The 18,451-nt window shown below is 38.6% G+C and overlaps 1 protein-coding gene across 1 annotated transcript in view; it reads right to left on the bottom strand.

The window, feature by feature from the left end:
- The window catches only part of RPS6KA5 (ribosomal protein S6 kinase A5), a 153,005-nt gene that overhangs the window by 41,317 nt on the left and 93,237 nt on the right, over window positions 1-18,451 (bottom strand). The window contains exons 5-8 of the mRNA XM_027775488.1: window positions 17,677-17,760; window positions 14,338-14,441; window positions 4,916-5,066; window positions 1,524-1,685 (exon numbers count right to left, since the gene is read on the bottom strand). Of these exons, the coding sequence (XP_027631289.1) occupies window positions 1,524-1,685; window positions 4,916-5,066; window positions 14,338-14,441; window positions 17,677-17,760 (501 nt within the window). The remainder of the gene's footprint in view (window positions 1-1,523; window positions 1,686-4,915; window positions 5,067-14,337; window positions 14,442-17,676; window positions 17,761-18,451) is intronic.

Genomic DNA, 18,451 nt, shown 5'->3' with positions numbered 1-18,451 from the left:
GTTTTAAAGGAAAGTTGGTAGAATGATGGATAGTTAATCCATTCAAGCGAGACTATTCACTAGTTCATCAACAAACAGGTTTTAAAAAACATCCACACGGGAACCGGCAGTTAGCATAATGGCTATGTCGCTGAACTCCCATGTAGTTGACCACAGTTCAAGTCCCAGGCCCAGTGGCTTAAACTCACGCCGGGCACGTGTGCGTGCATGCCCAAGATCTCAAGAGGAGAATGGAGGAGAAGGGATTGAGGCATGGCCATCCCCCCTGGGGGGTGATTTCTCGCTTTCTATCTCTCCATCTCTCTCTGTCTGTCTGGTGAATGCATACGTCCTACAGCAAAAATCTCTCAAAAAACAAAACAAAAAACAAAAACATCCACATGGGCCAACCCTATAGACTAATGGTTAAAGGAGCCAGATCCCACATGGCCAACTGCAGTTTGAATCCCTGCCCCACACAGTGGCTTGAAAAACATGCTAGTCATGTGTGTGTGTGTCTAAAATCCCCAAATGGTGGAAAGACAAGGAGGGATCATAGTGTGGCCACACACCATTAGGGAGTACTTTCTTTCTTCTTTTTTTTCTTTCCCTGTTTCTCTCTGGTAAGTATACAAGCCCCCTGGCAACTAAAAACAAAACAACAAAACAAAGAGTAAGTGCCTGGTCATGCTCTAGACAGTGATTTGGAAAGAACACGGGACGCAGTCTGAGTGTCCAGATTAGACTACCCTAAAAATAACTTACAGGAGTCAAAAAAAGTAAAGCTATGATTCCACTGAATAGTCAGAATATTTTAAGTCTGATCCAGGTTCTAGTCTAAATAGAAAATTCTGTCTATATCTTTTTCAAGTAATGAAAGCATTTAAGGCTATTCAGTAGAAAAAAAAGATTATTCATTGAAGATAAAGAATCAGATAACGCTGTTTATGAATTAAAGAGTATTTCATAGGAGTAGAGGTAAAATAAAAGTATTATTGCATGTTTCATATAAGCGCCTGAACAAAAATTAAATTTTAGATAAAAATGAACATCTCCTTACATCAACAGTAAAGACATGAACAATATCTTTACTTAGCAAACTATAAGCTTCAGTGAACAATCTGTAATGAGCAGTACTTAATGATTTTGAAGAGATCCAAGAACCATCTCACCCTTTATAAGGTTTTTGCCATAGAACACATGCACTCACTAGAGACAGAGACAACAGTGAGAGGGAAAGTGAGAAATCACCCCCTCCCAGGGGGTGGCTGCACTGCAATTCCTTCTCCTCCATTCTCCTCCTGGGATTTTGGGCATGCACACACACACATCCATGTCCTTGGGGTGAGTTTCAAGCCACCATGTCTGGGACTCTAAATGCAGTCAGCCATGTGGGAGTCCAGCGCCTTTAACCACTATACTACCTGCTGGTCCTGAGAACCCCATTTTTAAGATGCCAGTGAAACTACTTTAATACGGAAAGATTAATCTTTTATTTTGAAGTTCATATGGTCAACATACACATACACACACTCACAGGTTACCTGAAATAGCCTCTCGGAGCTCTGGGGCAGGGCGGCAGGAGAATAGGTGGGGTCCATTTCTGTGAACTCTTCTGCAAAGTTACTCACATCTAACTCATCTCGAATCACAGGCTTAAATGGTGCAGGCACTTTTTTGGCAGCCAAATCATCCCAATTTATTTTCTGAAACAGAGAAAGAGTATTGGTACAAAGGAGAAATCAACAAAGTTGAAAGATACTTTCTAAGGAAAACAAAGGGAGATTAGGACTGTAACTGATTAACAGGGAGAGAGACTAAAAATAAGAGCACATGCCAGGAGTCTTCAAAACATTCATGGAAAATGCATATTCTGGAAAACTATGTGTGGGTTTATTTTTTGCATAAAAATAAACTCATTATTTTCATTCCATTTCCCACAAACTTTCTGAAGTTCTCTCATATTTAAAACCAATTATTAACATTCTTCTCTCCAAGAAGGAGCACATTTTCTGACGGTAGCTTTTAACTCTGGTTAGTGCTATGTCTGAGACGAGACTGCTTTCCATTGCTGCAGAGTTTCATAGTGGCCTGTGGGGGGCACCAACACACCCTAGTTTACCCTTAGAGATAACAGAAAACTTGCTTCTGTCCTAAGCCTCCCAGGGAAAGGTAAGCCAAAACCAAAACAAAACCAACCAAAAAAAAAAAAAAAAAAAAAACCCCGAAACAAAACAGAACACAATAAAGGGCTTCAAGATGCTCTAAGGACATGATCATTAACACTAAAAACACGTTTCTGTTTTCTAGAGGCAGTGTACTTAGCTCTCCCCCTCCACTTGCTTTACCACCTGGTCATTTGGACAGGTCAGAAAATAAACTGAGCCGGCAGGCGGCATGGTGGTTAGGGCACTGGACTCTCACTGGCTGACCACGGTTTGAGTCCCAGACCTGGTGGCTTGTTTTCTCAGTTTCTCTCTTCTTCCCTCTCTCTCTGGTCAGATTAAAAAATAATAAATAAAATTAAGTAATTTTTTAAAAAAACTCACTATACATCATGCAATCGTATCTAAGTGTAATTGATACTATCGTAGCGATGTAACTACTCTTTCTCTCATTCAACCACATTCCAGCATTTTTTTCCTCTTTTTTAATTTGCTAGAGGGCATGTGTGCTTGCCAGAGATAGAGAAGGATGTGAGGAAGACAGTCATGTTACAATACCGTCTCCTTATTTTGGGGACACACACACATGTGCCTGGTGTGTTTCTCAAGTCACCAGGTCCAGGACTCAAATTACACAGCCGGCCACCTTAACCATCATGCCACTGGCTAGCCCCATTTAAACACTGCGTTTGTCTTTCCCATGGTATAATCCAAGTCCTCTCTTGCCCACGTAAGACACTTACCGTCCGAGGAACTGATATGCTTTATGCTATTCAGATCCAATCCTCTGCTCTGTTTATGTTCCTCGTGTCACTTACGACAACCTCAGATAACAGCTAGTGAATTTAAATCCTATAGCTCTCCTACTGTATGTTTCACACTGCACACTTCTTCAAATCTGTGAGTCATCATTGATAGTAAGATGCACCAGTAGCTTACATACCATTAAAAAAGCATGATTAATTAGAATAGAAAGATGATATCCACTGGAAGATGCATACTGATTTCAGTGATGGTAAAAATGTGAAAACGGGTACTTTTTGGTGGATGAAATTTTAACCAATGGCTATAAAATGTTTTTTGTATCTCTCTTGTGGAGCCAATGAAGTAAAATGATTAAGTTACAAATCAAGAAGCTTTTTAGCTAGAATGGGTTTGAGATTATTTATGTTTCCTTACTTGATCTGGAAGAAAACTGAAGCCCAGAAATAAGAACAAACCTCTCCACTTAAACACCAGTTGGTAAGGAACCAGGATTTGAGCCGTCTCTTGACTTTCTAGCTGTAATAGTTTTCATGATAAACCGATGGTTTATACTTGGCTAATGTACACACATAAAGAGAGACTTGTAAAGGGATAATTTAAAGGAAAATAGTGTTAGCAGGAGAATGTTTAATATGTAGAAAATGGAATGCTATTATGATCTTTCCCACCCCTGCTCCATTTACAGAGAAAAAGACCATTAAGGTCTTTATAAGTAGAATTCTGATCTTTCCTCTTTCCAAAAGAGTCCCTATCATTTAAAAAGTTGATGCAGTTAAATGATATAAAATTACTATTCTAAGCTATCAGAAAATGATCCTAGGAAAATATGATTGGGGTATTGTGCATAAATAGTTTCTTGAATTTTACCTGATTGTTACATTTCAGCTAAACTTCTAAACAAGATATTTGAAATAATGTGTTCAAATACTACCCTTTCCAAGCCCTAAGAATTTATAAAATGCACATACTGAAAACTTTGCTTTATTCTAAATATATCTCTTATGGTACCGGACTTCTTTAAGATGTGAAGTAATATTTTTAAATGATTATGTTGAGACACTGAAATAAATATGCCCTTTTCTGAGCACAGAAGAGCAGAGAGAGAATTCTTTTCAAGAAATAATTAAAAAACAATAAATGATCACATGAAATCTCACCTGACAAGTTTTTTTCTTGGCTTTGGTATGCTCTTTTCATTTGTTTGATGATAAAAATAAGAAATAACACTTGAATAGTCCCTTTAAAGCATACATATTAGGGCATGCTTGTTGATATGATGAAATTGTTTAAAAGTCACATGCTCACAGCTTTGGAAACTAAGGCTGTGGCATCCCAAGTTTGACCATTTAGACTGAAATGGTCACTTAAGTTCACTTTAAAAAAAAATTCAGTTATTCAATATTTTGTTAGTTTTCTTGGACTATGAGCAAACTAAAATCAAGCAGATACACTAGCGCTCTTAGAATGGTCTCACTCAGCCTTTTCAGAATAAGAAACGCACCATGAGAGAGAAAGAAAATGACTGAATAACACTACACCATAAACACGTAACAGAAATAGAGAGGTTTTGAATCTTCTAAGATTTCCTCTGAGAAAAGAGGAAGGGATGAAATCCTCATTTAAAAGGTGAAAGAGAGGCAGTATAGTTCATGAGCTGAGAGAAAAGTAAAAAATAAAATCTTCCTTAAGAGCATATGCCTGAATCTCGAGATCATAAATGGAAATCACTGCTCGGAAGCTCTGACCGATTAGCACAGGATATAGAAAACTGACTGTATTATGATTCTCCCCACTCTCACTGCTTTTAGGAAGAAAAAAAACCATCTACGTCTGTGCAAGTAGATTTCATACATCATTTAGAAAAAAAGAAAAAAAAAGTAGCACATACATGAAAATAGGTGGGAAACGACCCCAACACAAACTGTGTTCATTTCACCAAGAATGCCAAGTACTCTAAAAGTGGAAGGAGGTATGAGGCCATCAACCATCCATCCAATATATTTCACCTGAAAGAAGAGATGCTCTTTAATTTCATCTGCATCACGTGGACCACATCCCAATCTCTTCTTAGGGTCTTTCATCAGAAGCCGCTGAATTAGGTCTTTAGCTAACGCACTCATTTCTTGGGGATACGGAGGCTCACTTTTTAATATTCTCCTGTAGGCAGATAAAACTTGCTGTTAAAACAACCAGAAGATAAAATTACAGTGACAGTGTTTTTAGCACACACATACACACACAAGTAGAGTGAAACACGCTTTGAAATTGAACTATGTGTAAAAGAGGAAAAAAATATATTTGAAAAAAAATAATACCTCAATAAAGGTGAAAAATATTTACAATGGTATATCATAAAATGAAACTTCTGAACTCAAATGAGCATAAGTGAAAAATAATGGATCATTTTCCAGTATAAGTCAATCCTAATTGGAAGCTACCATTCCCAAATATTTCACTGGGGTGGAGAGAAGAAAGGGGAGGAAAGCTTGAAGCTAGAATTAGTCCTACCATATATACTGGGTCATCGAAAAGTCGTGACATATTTTCCTGCGCAAAAATGTGTCATGATTTTTTCCAATGACCCAATAGATTAAACTCTTAAGATTAGAATTTACAGCATGAACAACTCTTAACAAATTCAAGTAAGTGAATTCAGCACCCAAAAACAAAAAAACAAGAGAATTGCAACCATCACCTCATGTTCCCTGTGAACCACAACGCATAAGGGGCCAGAGGGAACGAGGAAGGGGTAAGACAGATGAGCCAGAACCACTTAAATATGGGTCAATTCTTTTTTTTTTTTTTTTCCCAGTTAAGTAATTGGGAGTACATGCCTGAGCAAGGTAAATATGGGTCAATTCTTTTTTTTTTTTTTTCTCTCAGTTAAGTAATTGGGAGTACATGCCTTAGCAAGACGGGAGAGAGAAAAAGCACTTTCGACAGGGTGTAGTCACACCACAATCCTCTTCCCTGGTCCTCCAACTTCTCTGGATCCCGGCCACCTATGCACGTACCTGGAGTGTCCTCAGGCTGACCTGGGGATCTGAACACATGGTCGCCATGTGGTTTCCAGCACTGCAGTCCTGTACACTATGAACTGCACCACTTACGCTGGGCCTGGTTCTTGATATGTGAAAATGGGTGCTAGAGCTGGGGCTTTTCATGGGTTGAAAGAACGCGTTTCATTATTTACTACTATTATTTGCAAGCCAGATGAGGTAAGTGAAGCTCAGCGATGGAGTAAGATCTAGTATTTATTAGGGGAAATGGAGAATTAATGTCATTAGTTTTCTTCATAAGATATTTATGCTAAGATCAAAGAAGAAATCAATCCAAGTATATTTTTCCCTCTCTTCAAAAAAAACATAAGGGAAAGGCATGATTGAATGAAGAACCTTGACACATGAAGATAAGCAGTTACTTCATTATGTAGGGTGTAAAAAGACCCTCTACCGAGCACTAAAATACTAAGAATGCTTATGGAACAAAATAGATAATAAACAGGTAAGAGCAGAGTGTGCTAAGAACAGAGACCCTGGGGTCAGACTGAGCTCAGTGCTGGCTCTGCCGCATGTCAGTTGTATGACTGTGGGATGGGTAGGCCACATGACCAGACTGGACAAGAGCAAAGGAGACCACAGGCAAAGTGTGTGTTTGCGGAGCAGGGATGTGTTCTTGGAGCACAGACAACACTAGTGTGCAACCATGGTGGGCATATACAGTATGCAGGAGTCAGCAGGTTAGATTCAGAAGAGGCAGGGACCACATCAAGAAGAAACTAAGTAGAAATCAGAAGAAATTTCCGCTGAAAACAGCACTGCTGAAGGAACACGAACCACCACCCATGACAGCCCTAAACCCAATAAAGCTAAGTAAAACTGGTGTCCAATCCCAGCCTACTGTGACGTGTGAGGGTAAACGTCAGCCTCAACCCAGCTCATTGATCATTGCTGCTTGCAGAGTGGGCTCGCAGAAGTGGGGCTGAGGATGGAAGATTCCCGTGGGACACTGAGCAACAACGGCAGGAGACATTGCTCAGGGGTTGCTGTCGCTTCCCCTTCTGCAATATGTTTGATTTCTGAACTGCTAAGAATCCAGTTATTTGCTTCTTACTTCTGAACAGATCTAGGAAACTCCAGAAGTGAACTACAGTTAGGGAGAACGCAGTAAATCTTCAGGCCTCTGAAAAATCAGGGTCTCAGTTGATATGCCACATACATTACTTCATGTGTGTGCTATCATTCAATCCATGTAACAATACTATTAAAAGACTGCCATTATCAGGACCAGCAGTTAGCATAATGGCTATGTTGTTGGACTCCCATGTAGTCAACCTCAGTTCGAATCCCGGGTCTGGTGGCTTAAACCCACGCCGGGCACCTGTGCGTGCGTGCCCAAGATCCCGCGAGGAGAATGGAGGAGAAGGGATTGCGGCATGGCCATCCCCCCGGGGTGTGATTTCTTGCTTACTGTCTCTCTGTCTCTCTCTGTCTTTCTGGTGAGTGCATGTGCCCTATAGCAAAAAACAAAAACAAAAACATAAACAAAAAAAACACAAACCTCTCTCGCTCATTCTGCCTTTCTCTGGTCAAATTTAAATAAATAAATAAATAAATAAATAAAGTTAAATAAAATAATTCTGTAGGGGAAAATAAAAAGGACCCATGGTAGGGCAAACTTCAAAGATGGTTCCCAATGATGAGTATACTCAAGTATTTATATCCCCATAAATGTGGGTTGGACCTACCATCTTTTCACAACCAAAACTATACTGTAAAGATTAGAGGGTGTCATTTCATAACTAGATTACAAAACATTCCATTCCATCTTCTTAGCAGACTCCCAATTGCCCTTCCAGCTCATGTGCTTTGATGAAGCAAGTTGCCATGTTAGAGGCCAACCTGGCAGAGAACAGAGAATGGCCTCCAGCCAAGAGCCAGCAAGGAACTGAGGCCCTCAGTCCAACAGCCCACAAGGAACTGAATCTTGCCAACAACCACAGGTCTGGAAGCAGATCCTTTCTCAGTTTGCCTTGAGATAACCACGGCCTAGCCAAGACTTTGACTGCAGCCTGTGAGTGACCTTGAAGTAGAGTTCAGTATGAGCCCAGATTCCTGATCCACAAAAACTACAAGATAAGAAATATATGTTGTTTGAAGCTACTAAGTTTTGGGGTAATAAGCTATTTGGCAGTAGAAAATGGAAAATGGAAAACAAATATAGAGCCAGACAGTATGTTGGGCTCTGCAAGCTCGAGGGTCTCTGTGGTAACTATTCAACTCTGCTGTTGTAGCTTGAAAGCAGCCAAAGAAAGTATGTAAATGAATAAGCGTGGTGGCTACGTTTTAATAAAACTTTATTGATGGACAATGAAATTGGAATTTAATATAACTGTCATGTCACGAAATACTATTCGTTTTCTCAATCATTTAATAATGTAAAACCTGTTTTTAGCTCGAGGCTACACAAAAACAGGCGGCAGTCTAGATTTGGCCTGTAGGCCTCTGTGTGCTGATCCCTGACTTAAACTGCACTAACGAGAGCTCCATTTCATATCATTACTAGCTCGAGGCTACACAAAAACAGGCGGCAGTGTAGATCTGGCCTGTAGGCCTCTGTGTGCTGATCCCTGACTTAAACTGCACTAACTCCATTTCCTATCATTACTTACTAACGCTTGGGCCTGAATTTATGTAACACTGTGCTTATAACATGTTATACAATGAAACATTAATAAAGCATGTTTTCCATTTTGATGGTAAAAAAATATCAAACATCTCATGCTGAATATTTTCACCATCTCAAAGGCAGAGGAAGTGAGACAAAGAAACAATCCTGTCAGAGATAATAGAGGAGCTGCAAGCACAGTCTATGTACTGGTTCTCAACGGTTATAAAGCACCAAGAAAGTAAAGGGTCTCCTCCTCCTTCTTTCTTTATTTCTTTATTTCTTTTAAGGGCTGCACCAAGAAAGTAAAGGGTCTCCTCCTCCTTTCTTTATTTCTTTATTTCTTTTAAGGGCCTCCTTCTTGCAGGAGCAGGCAGAGTAGCTCATGGAGAGCTCCTTGACTGGGTAGGTACCTCCCCATTGAAACAGTAACACATACCCTAATGGGAAGGCAGTAAGAACTAGTGAAGACAAAAAAAATAAGAAAAGCACACACTACAAACATAAATAAAAAAACAAGAAACAGATTCACAGCAAAGCTCAAGAGCAATCATTCAAATCTGGGGCTGGCAGGTGATGTGGTGGTTGGGGCGCTGGACTCCCATATGGCCGACCATGGTTCGAGTCCCAGATGGGGTGGCTTACTTTCTCGCTTTCCCTATCTTTCTCTCTCTCTTGCTCTATCCTTCTCTGGTCAAATTTTAAAAAGGAATGAATAAACAAATGAATGAAGTTAAATAAAATAATTTTTTGAAAAGAGCAATCATTCAATAGAATATAATATTGACAATTTGATATTTTTCCAAAACTATACCAGGATGTAATGAATCTGAAAACTACCCCACATGAACATTAAAAGAACTAGAAAAGTTTACCTTAGATAAAAACTATCTTCAAATATCTAAATCAATGCCTGAAAAGAAAACCAGCATCATTCTCTGTTTGTGAGAAGACAGGACCGGGGTTGACATGCATAGAGTAGATAACGTGGGTTATTTGGGAGAGAGGGAGGAGGATGCCTCCATACAACTGAAGCACAATAGTGGACATGGCTTCCTTAGAGATACCTCGCCCAATGGCACTGTCTTTCAGTGACCACACATGACTAGCAGGATTCTTACAGACTCATCGGAAAGAGAACTGGACTCCAAGATTCCTTCTCATTCTGAGTTCTTACCATATTCTAAAACCTGATGTACCAGAAAAGCATTTTTATCCCAATTTTAGGCTACCTGTAGACAACAATGGTAAAGAGATGACATGGGTAATATATTATTTTGAAATACCTGAAAGAAAACTTATACGAACTATACAGAGTTCAGGAAAGATGATTAATAATTAAGGAATGGAAGAATTCAATGATGAAAAAAGTCTTAATTAAGACTTTGGAGGGCAAGATAATGATGTATTTACCTAAATGAAATATATTTTAAGAACAGATTACGAAATATTTTATGCCAGGAAAGACAATCAGGATGATTATCTTGAAAGGAAAAGGCAATGTAGAATAATTCAATTATTACACTGTTTGTAAACTACAATCACAAAACACCCCCCCCAAGAGAATCACAAGATAAGACCAAGCTTTACGCAAAATCACGCGCATGACAGAGTGAACATAACTGACAGCTTCAAGAGGAGTTCTATTTAAAATCTTGAAAAATCTATCTGCTTTAGTTTTAGTAATTCAAGCAATCTGATTCACACACTCTCTTTCTAACATCAGAATGCAAACTAATTGATATAAGGGGAATAAACGCAATTTAAATGTGTAGTTTTCTATGTTTTTCTTGGTTCAGAATATTCCTGCCACTATAAGCGATATATTTCTCTCTACAGACAGACCTACAGTGGAAAGGAAAATCATAAAATGATTGTCTGTGGATGTGGAATCAGCAAGAAGGAAATTAGTCAGAGAAGCCACTATTTAATGTCATCAGACTAAGGCCACTCTGCACCGGTTACCATAGCAGGATGGCCTTGCAACAGGACCCAAATTCTCAAGACTATGTCTAAGTTTCCAGTAATTCCGAGTAATTTTCAAACTGTCAAAAATCCATTTATAGGCACATTTGGATGTTTTTTTCATAAATGGTGTGGGTTTTTATTTTTTTCCTTTTTCTTTTTTAGTTTTTGTTATAGGACACCAGAGGGAGACAGAGAGAGAAGGGGAAAGTGAGAAATTACCCCCCAGGGACAATGGCCATACCACAATACCTTCCCTTCCAGTGACCTCTGGGAATTTGGGCATGCATGTAAACATGCCCAGTGTGATTTTCAAGCCTACTGATCCCATAACCGGTATGACTTTATGATATTTTTTTTGGGGGAAGAGGTTTTTTGCTACAGGGTGCATGCGCTCGCCAGAGAGACAGAGAGAGCAGAGAGACAGAAAGCAAGAAATCACCCCCCCAGGGGAGATGACCACACTGCAATCCCTTTTCCTCCATTCTCCTCTCGGGATCTTGGGCACGCACACACCCCCACCCGGCGTGAGTTTTAAGCCACCGGGTCCGGGACTTGAAATGCAGTCGACTACATGGGAGTTCAGTGACATAGCCATTACGCTAACTGCTGGTCCCTAACTATAATCTTTTTTTAAAGAATTATTTTTTTTATTGAACTTAATTTTATTTACGTATTAATTTATTTTTATTTGACCAGAGAGGAATGGAGAGAGACAGAGGAGAGAGAGAGAGAGAAAGCAAGCCACCAGGTCCAGGGACTCAAACTGTGGTCAGTCATGTGGGAGTCCAGTGCCCTTAACCACTACACCACCTCCTGGCCCCAACTCATTATGATTTTTAAAAATTTCCAGAGGGTATGTATGCTTGCCAGAAAGAGAGAGGGGAAGAGAGAAAGCAAGCAAGAAAGCACTCTCCCATGGGTATGGTCATGCCGCAATCCCTTGTCCTCCATTTCTTCCTCCTTTTGGAATTTTGGGCAAGCACACAAACATGCCCAGTGTGTTTTTCAAGCCGCCGGGTCTGGGGACTCCAATTGTACAGTCACCCATGTAAGATCCAGCCACTTTAAGCTGGGTGCACTATGATCTTAAAAAAGACGTATTCCTGTTTACTTAACTTTAGTATTAAATAAACAGAAATAGTGAGAAAATGCTATTATAAGTAATTAGCCTGTCTTGGAAGAGGTACATTTAAAATATTTTTAAAGAGTTTTATTGAAGTACAATTAATATACAATGAATTTCACTTTAGTATAATTTGGTAAGTTCTGACATGTGCATAAAGCATACACCTGTGAAATGTTCACCACCATCAAGAAAACGGACATCGCCATCACTTCCAAAGTTGTCTGTCCTCCTCTGTCATCTCTCTTGTTCTCCCCTCATCCCAGTCTCCAGACTATCAGGCTGTTGTGAAAGTCATGTGTAGTGTTTGGTTTTCCTACACAAAAATGCATCTTTCCAGACAGCCCAGTATTATACTACTCTGCTTTCTTTCACTATAGATTAGTTTGCATTTTCCAGAAACGGAATCAAACAACACACACTGTTTTATACAATATACACTAAATTGTGTGGCTCCTCTCACTGAACATAATTATTCTGAGATTCATATGTGTTGTATTTATCAACAGATCATTTTAAAAAAATTATTACTAAGTAGTATTCCATTTACATGGATAAACCATGACTTGGTTTAACCACTCACTTGTTAATAGACACTGGGTTAATTCCAGGTTTGGTTATCACAAACAATGTTGTTGTTGTAAACACTCATGTACAAGCTTTTTTTTTTTTTTGGAGAGATTTTCACTGTAGGGCGCGTGCGCTCGCCAGACAGACAGAGAGAGACATAGAGACAGAAAACGAGAAATCACCCCCCAGGGGGGATGGTCACGCCGCAATCCCTTCTCCTCCATTCTCCTCTCGGGATCTTGGGCACGCACGCACACGCGCCCGGCGTGAGTTTTAAGCCACCGGGTCCGGGACACGAACCGCAGTCGACTACGTGGGAGTCCAGCGACATAGCCATTACGCTAACTGCTGGGTTCCCTCATGTACAAGCTTTTGAAAGAACATTTTCCTTGGTAGTATATGTATATGTATATATTTACATATGTGTGTATATGTTTATATATATGTATTTCTGAACTCTTTTTTTCTGTTCCATTGATCTTTATCTATCTTGATACCAAATACCACAATGTCTTGGTTATTATAGCTTATAGGTCTGACAATCAACTTTGTTCTATTTTTTCCCAAAGGCAATTTGCTGTGCTAGGTCCTTTGCATCTTTGTTATGAATTTTAGACCCAGATCGTCAATTTCTATTAAAGAAAAAAAAAGCTTGCTGGAATTTTGAGAATACTGACTGTATAGATCATTTTGAAGAGAAATGACATCGTAACTATGTTGAGTAGTTCCCTCACGAGGGTTTATGAAAACTCAGTTGACGCCTTCTGTTAGTCTCCAGACCATCCTCTCTGCACAGCTTCTCAGCTACAGCACCTTGGTCTTCTGGACTCGACTTTCATCTCAACACCATCTAGGTTCCCTCTCAAGGAGGCAGGCTGGGGCAATCATGGGGCTCACCTCGCTTATTTTCCATCCCTCAGGGATCACTGTCCTTCATTGCCAGACGTGCAATGACTTCAAAACTGTTGTTTGGGAACCAGCAGTTAGCGTAATGGCTATGTCACTGGACTCCCACGTAGTCGACCGCGGTTCGAGTCCCAGACCCGGTGGCTTAAAACTCATGCCGGTCATGTGTGCGTGCGTGCCCAAGATCCCGAGAGGAGAATGGAGGAGAAGGGATTGCAGCGTGACCATCCCCTCTGGAGGGTGATTTCTCGCTTTCTGTCTCTCTGTCTCTCTCTGTCTGTCTGGGGAGCACACGTGCCCTATAGCGAAAACCTCTCCAAAAAACCACAAAAAACTGTTGTTTCATGTATTTTGCCCATTGTTAAAACTGTTTCAGGCAGGAAGGTAAATCCAGTCCCTGTTACTCCATCTTCATTGGAAGTAGAATCTCAGTTTTTTAACTTTTAATGTCAAATCTGTTTTTAAAGTTATAAAATTCAAGTAAACTCAGGACAAACACATAGCCTATTAGTATAATGGTTCTCACTTGTCTTTTATATGTTCATTAACTCATCTCATTCCACAAATGTTTATTAAACGCTGCACAGCAAGGACTGAAGATCCAAGCCAGACATGTCCCTTGCTCTCACAGAGCTTACAATCTAGTGAGACAGACATTAATCAAATAATTATAAACAAAAATGTAATACAGCAATTATGATATGCTATGAAGGAAGTGAACAAACTAATCATGAGAAGAAGGTAACTAAAGGAGGGTGACTTCATTGCATTTGTTTCTGTTGAGCCTACAACATACATCCAAGAGGTGAAAAATATAATTTCTGTTCTTCCCTAATGCTAACCTCAGACAGGAATTACATTATGCATACGGTGGGAAAAAAGTATTCACTAAATAAATTTATCAGTGTATGCTATACCTACTAGGTGTAAGACAATATGGCAAGTACTTTGGAGCAGAAAAAAAAAATGACACTATTCCTCCGAAACTTCAGATCTTAGTGGGTGCATGAAATATAAAGAAATATAAAGGTTATATATCTATAGGTTGTGTAAATTTAAATGAAAATTTATCACTTACACAACATTAAACAACCACTCTTTTAAAAATTATTTTTTACTCATTGATCTAACCGCAGAAATTTGATCGTTTCTTTTGAGAAAACAGTATGCTAATTGCATTTTGTTAAATCTTACCTAGATATTTCAGCTTGGGAATTTTTTTCTCCATCAACAGTGAAAGGAGATGCTCCAGTTAGTAATTCATACGTTAGAACACCTAAACTCCACCAGTCAACTGCCTAGAAAACAACGATAATTTCATTTAATACAATTATCAGCTAAGACATGTTTTAGAAGAAAGAAAAAAATGAACAAAAAGAGCTATGTATTTGGAAAATATTTTAAGAATTATTTATTTTATTTGTTATTATTATTTTAAAACTAGCTATAGTCATCAGAGAGAGACAGAGAGAAGGAAAGTGAGAAAGCAAGCCATCATGTTCAGGACTCGAACTGTGGTTGCCATGTGGGAGTCCAGTGCCCTACAACTATGCCACCAGATGGCCCCAATTATTTTCTTCCTTTTTTGTGAGAATTTTTTTTTTTTTTTTTTTGCTAGAGGGCACATGGGCTCACCGGAGAGACAAAGATAAAGAGACAGAAAGCGAGAAATCACCCCCCAGGGGGGATGACCATGCTACCATCCCTTCTCCTTCACTCTCCTCTTGAAATTTTGGGCACGCACGCACACGTGCTTGGTATGAATTTTATGCCACTGGGTCAACCAAGTGCAGTCAACTACATAGGAGTCCAGCGACATAACCAATACACCACCTGCTCTTCCTGGTCCCAATTATTTTACAGTAAGATTTTGAACCTGACATTCTATGCAAAGAGTAGTAATTAGCATAGTAGTAATTAGCAAGAAAGACATTTAGAGGGCAGATTATCAGGTATTCTCAGCAAGGAAAGTGTTTTAATTATTTCCTAAAGCAGTAACTGTTTTTACCTTAATTAAACAAAAAGAAATGTAAAGTTGAAATAAATTTTAAAAATTTTAAATAGCGAAAATCTCTGAGCTTATGATAAGGAAAAAGTACCAAGCAGAATTTTATTAAGTATTTAACTCCAATGAACTTTATGAAATTCTATAGAATCAAAAGACAAAAATAAAAAGTTATTTCATAGAGAAGTGTTATTTTTCCATAAGGACCTAGAGCAATTCTTCTCATAGAATGTATAACATAAATCACTTGCCACTGCTGGGAAAATTTAAAATAAAATAAAATGTGTTCTAAATTAGAACCCAATTTGTAAATGCAGTTACCTGAACTGAGAGGATAGCAAATTATATATGGTTTAACAAATATCGATATACTGAAAACAGTTCTTTTATAATCTGGGAAATCAGGATTTTGGTAGCTGTTAAACATATCAGCTTACACCAACAAGAAATATTAACTGGAGGTTAAAATTTCAGTCTATTTGTCTTTAAATTCCAGGGCCAAAGTTTTACAGAGGTGACCAAAAAAAAAAAAAAAAAAACTAATGAGCATTGAGCTAGTTTAAAGCAAACAGGATCACTGACAGAAAATAGGTTCAGGCAAGCTGAAATTAAGAGAGGAAAAGTGTTTACTGAAAACTTCCTCCATGCCAGACATTGTGCAAGCACTCTGTATTATCTCACTTAATTGAAGTCATCAAGGTGTTCCACGTTCAGGAAAGAATATTTAATAACTGTATTCTGGACTTTAGGTATGCAGAAATTCCAGGAGTCAATTTAAGTTTTTTCTTATCCGAAAAACTGGCTCCACTGAGTCTTAGAAGATAATTTTCAAAACCGTGACAGTTATAAATTCCTACCATACTCCACAATAGCCTCAAAGAATATCATGAAGCAAAACCAGCATCAACTCTTCCAGTGAATACAGGCAATTTCGCTGCCATTTGTGTTAGAATCACAGGATGTTTCGTGGTTGGATTTAAAACTATACTTTCAACTGAGACAGACCTATAATCCAACTTCCAGTCATAAGCCAGAAACCAATAGTACACAAACTTGACAAAGTGAACTTTCAAATATATGATTAGCATTAATAAGGAGACCAAAGATTCTCCACACTCAGGGGATGAAGCAGAGAAGTTGAACAAAACCAGAATTTTTTTCTTTGAAGGAAGTTACTAATAAAGCAAATGTGTTGGGGCCAGCAGATGGCGTGGTAGTTAAGGTGCTGGATTCCCACATGGCTGACCACATTTGAGTCCTTGACTGGCATGTTGCTTTCTCACTTTTCCTCTCTGTCGCTCTCTCTGGTGAGCACACATGCCCTATGACAAATTAGAAAATAATAATAATAAATCAAATTGAAAAAAAAAACTTTTAAAAAAAGGAAATATATTATGAAAAACTCAACAAATTTTGTACTCTTTAATACGAGGATAAAAAAGTGACCTAGGCTTTGTAAGATAATTACTACTTAGAAGATTTCTTCTATAAGCTTCACTTGCTCATCCAAAAGAAGGGAGAAGGCCAGTAAGCTGAGGTTTTTAGAGGGTTTAGGAAAACTTAAGACTACTTAAAAGCAAATTCTTTTTTCTCTTTTGAAGGGTAGTTATTATCTATTTTTGCTGGAAAGATAGTCAACAAAGTCTACTGCATTTCTGCAAAGTTAAAGGCAGAAATTGGGAGTAAGAAACTATGAGTGATTCCCTTTTCAGTGACCTCCCAATAACCTCTTAGAAAGCAAATATTAACTAAAGGTAGAACAGAAAATTATATGTTTTGGTATGATTTCCAGCAGAAATTAATAATGGCAGCAAGCACAGTCCAAAGTCATTCATCAGGACTCAGACAGAAGCAATGTGCGCCGTTTATGCACCATGGGATGCCTCTGCAGTGCACTTGGTTCACCTGTCTCCTAAAAGACTGTATCCATGTAACAGAACAGTAATTGGTTTTTTTTTTTTTTTTTTTAATGCAGCCCTACTTGGTGCTTTCCTTAAGATACAGGCTTTTTAAATGGAAATAAAATAAAAAGTATTTGAAGAAATGGTAAGATTTGAGCTCTCAACTTAAGTAAGACTTACTCTATAAAACAATTTTTTTAAAAATCCTTACCAAGGGACCAGCAGGTGGTGTGGTGGTTAAGGCACTGGACACCTCCACATGGCTCACCATGGCTCATAGTTCTGGACCTGGCAGCTTGCTTTCTTACTTCCTCTCTCTCTCTGTTTCTCTCTGGTCAAATTAAGATAAAAGAATGAATAAATAACTTAAAAAAAAAAGACTTAAAAAAAAATCCTTACCAATAAAACCTCAAAATCGCCCTAAACTTTCTAGTAACGTTTTCTCCAAGACACTAGATATCATGTTCAGGTAACAAAGCAAAAGAGAGAGAGAGAAAAAAAAAAAAAAAAAGGTAAGACAATTACCACCACAGGTCACTGTAAAGAGACTATATCTAAGTTATTAACTAGGATTCCGATCACATATTTCATGGAACTATATAAAGAAATGTCAAAAATAGAACTTACCTTGTCGTGTCCTGAATCTCCCCCTCTAACGATATCTGGTGCCATGTATTCAATAGTTCCACAAAAGGAATATGCTCTTTCAGTCTTGAACAAACAAACAAAAAAGGGATTTGATTTCAAGCTAGCATGACAAGTGACAAAAGAAGAAAGTTAATAATACACGTCAGTGGTTGATATACTACAACAGCAAAGTTGTGGTAGAATCTACCTGACAGACTCTCTTCAACAGGACAGATCATCACCTACACAGTATGAGGCCTGGATAAATGTCTTGATGGAAAGACTTCTTATATGCTTGAAACCCTATTATAGTGCTTTCATCCATCCATCCACAAATCCAATCATTCACTATTATTCTTCAACTATTCTTCATCGTGTGTGTGTGTGTGTGTGTGTGCGTGTGTGTGTGTATCTCAGTTACTGGTTTATTTAACCATTCTTTTTTTAAAAAATGCAGGTAACACAGACTGTATAATATGTTAATTTGGATGACTTTATTTCCAGATAGACAAGATTGGGAAAACACTGGGTAACTTGAAGTGGGAAGGAAGACCAAATACTAAGAAGGTAGAAGAACAGGGAACTCGAAGATTTAAGAAAGCGAGGCCAAGCTTGGTGTCACAGCAGTAATTAGCTGCTCAAAGAGAAACTGGATCTACATGGAATATCGTGGTTTTGGTTCCTGATGAGCTGACCTGCACATGCTAGGGTCACGCACACATGATTCTGGCCCGGTAGGAAGGCTAGGAGGGCCAGGGGAGATCATACTATTAAC

Source organism: Tupaia chinensis, unplaced genomic scaffold (assembly GCF_000334495.1).
Source record: "Tupaia chinensis unplaced genomic scaffold, TupChi_1.0 Scaffold000568_1, whole genome shotgun sequence".
NCBI lineage: Eukaryota > Metazoa > Chordata > Mammalia > Scandentia > Tupaiidae > Tupaia > Tupaia belangeri.
This window is presented reverse-complemented; position numbering and strand designations above follow the sequence as displayed.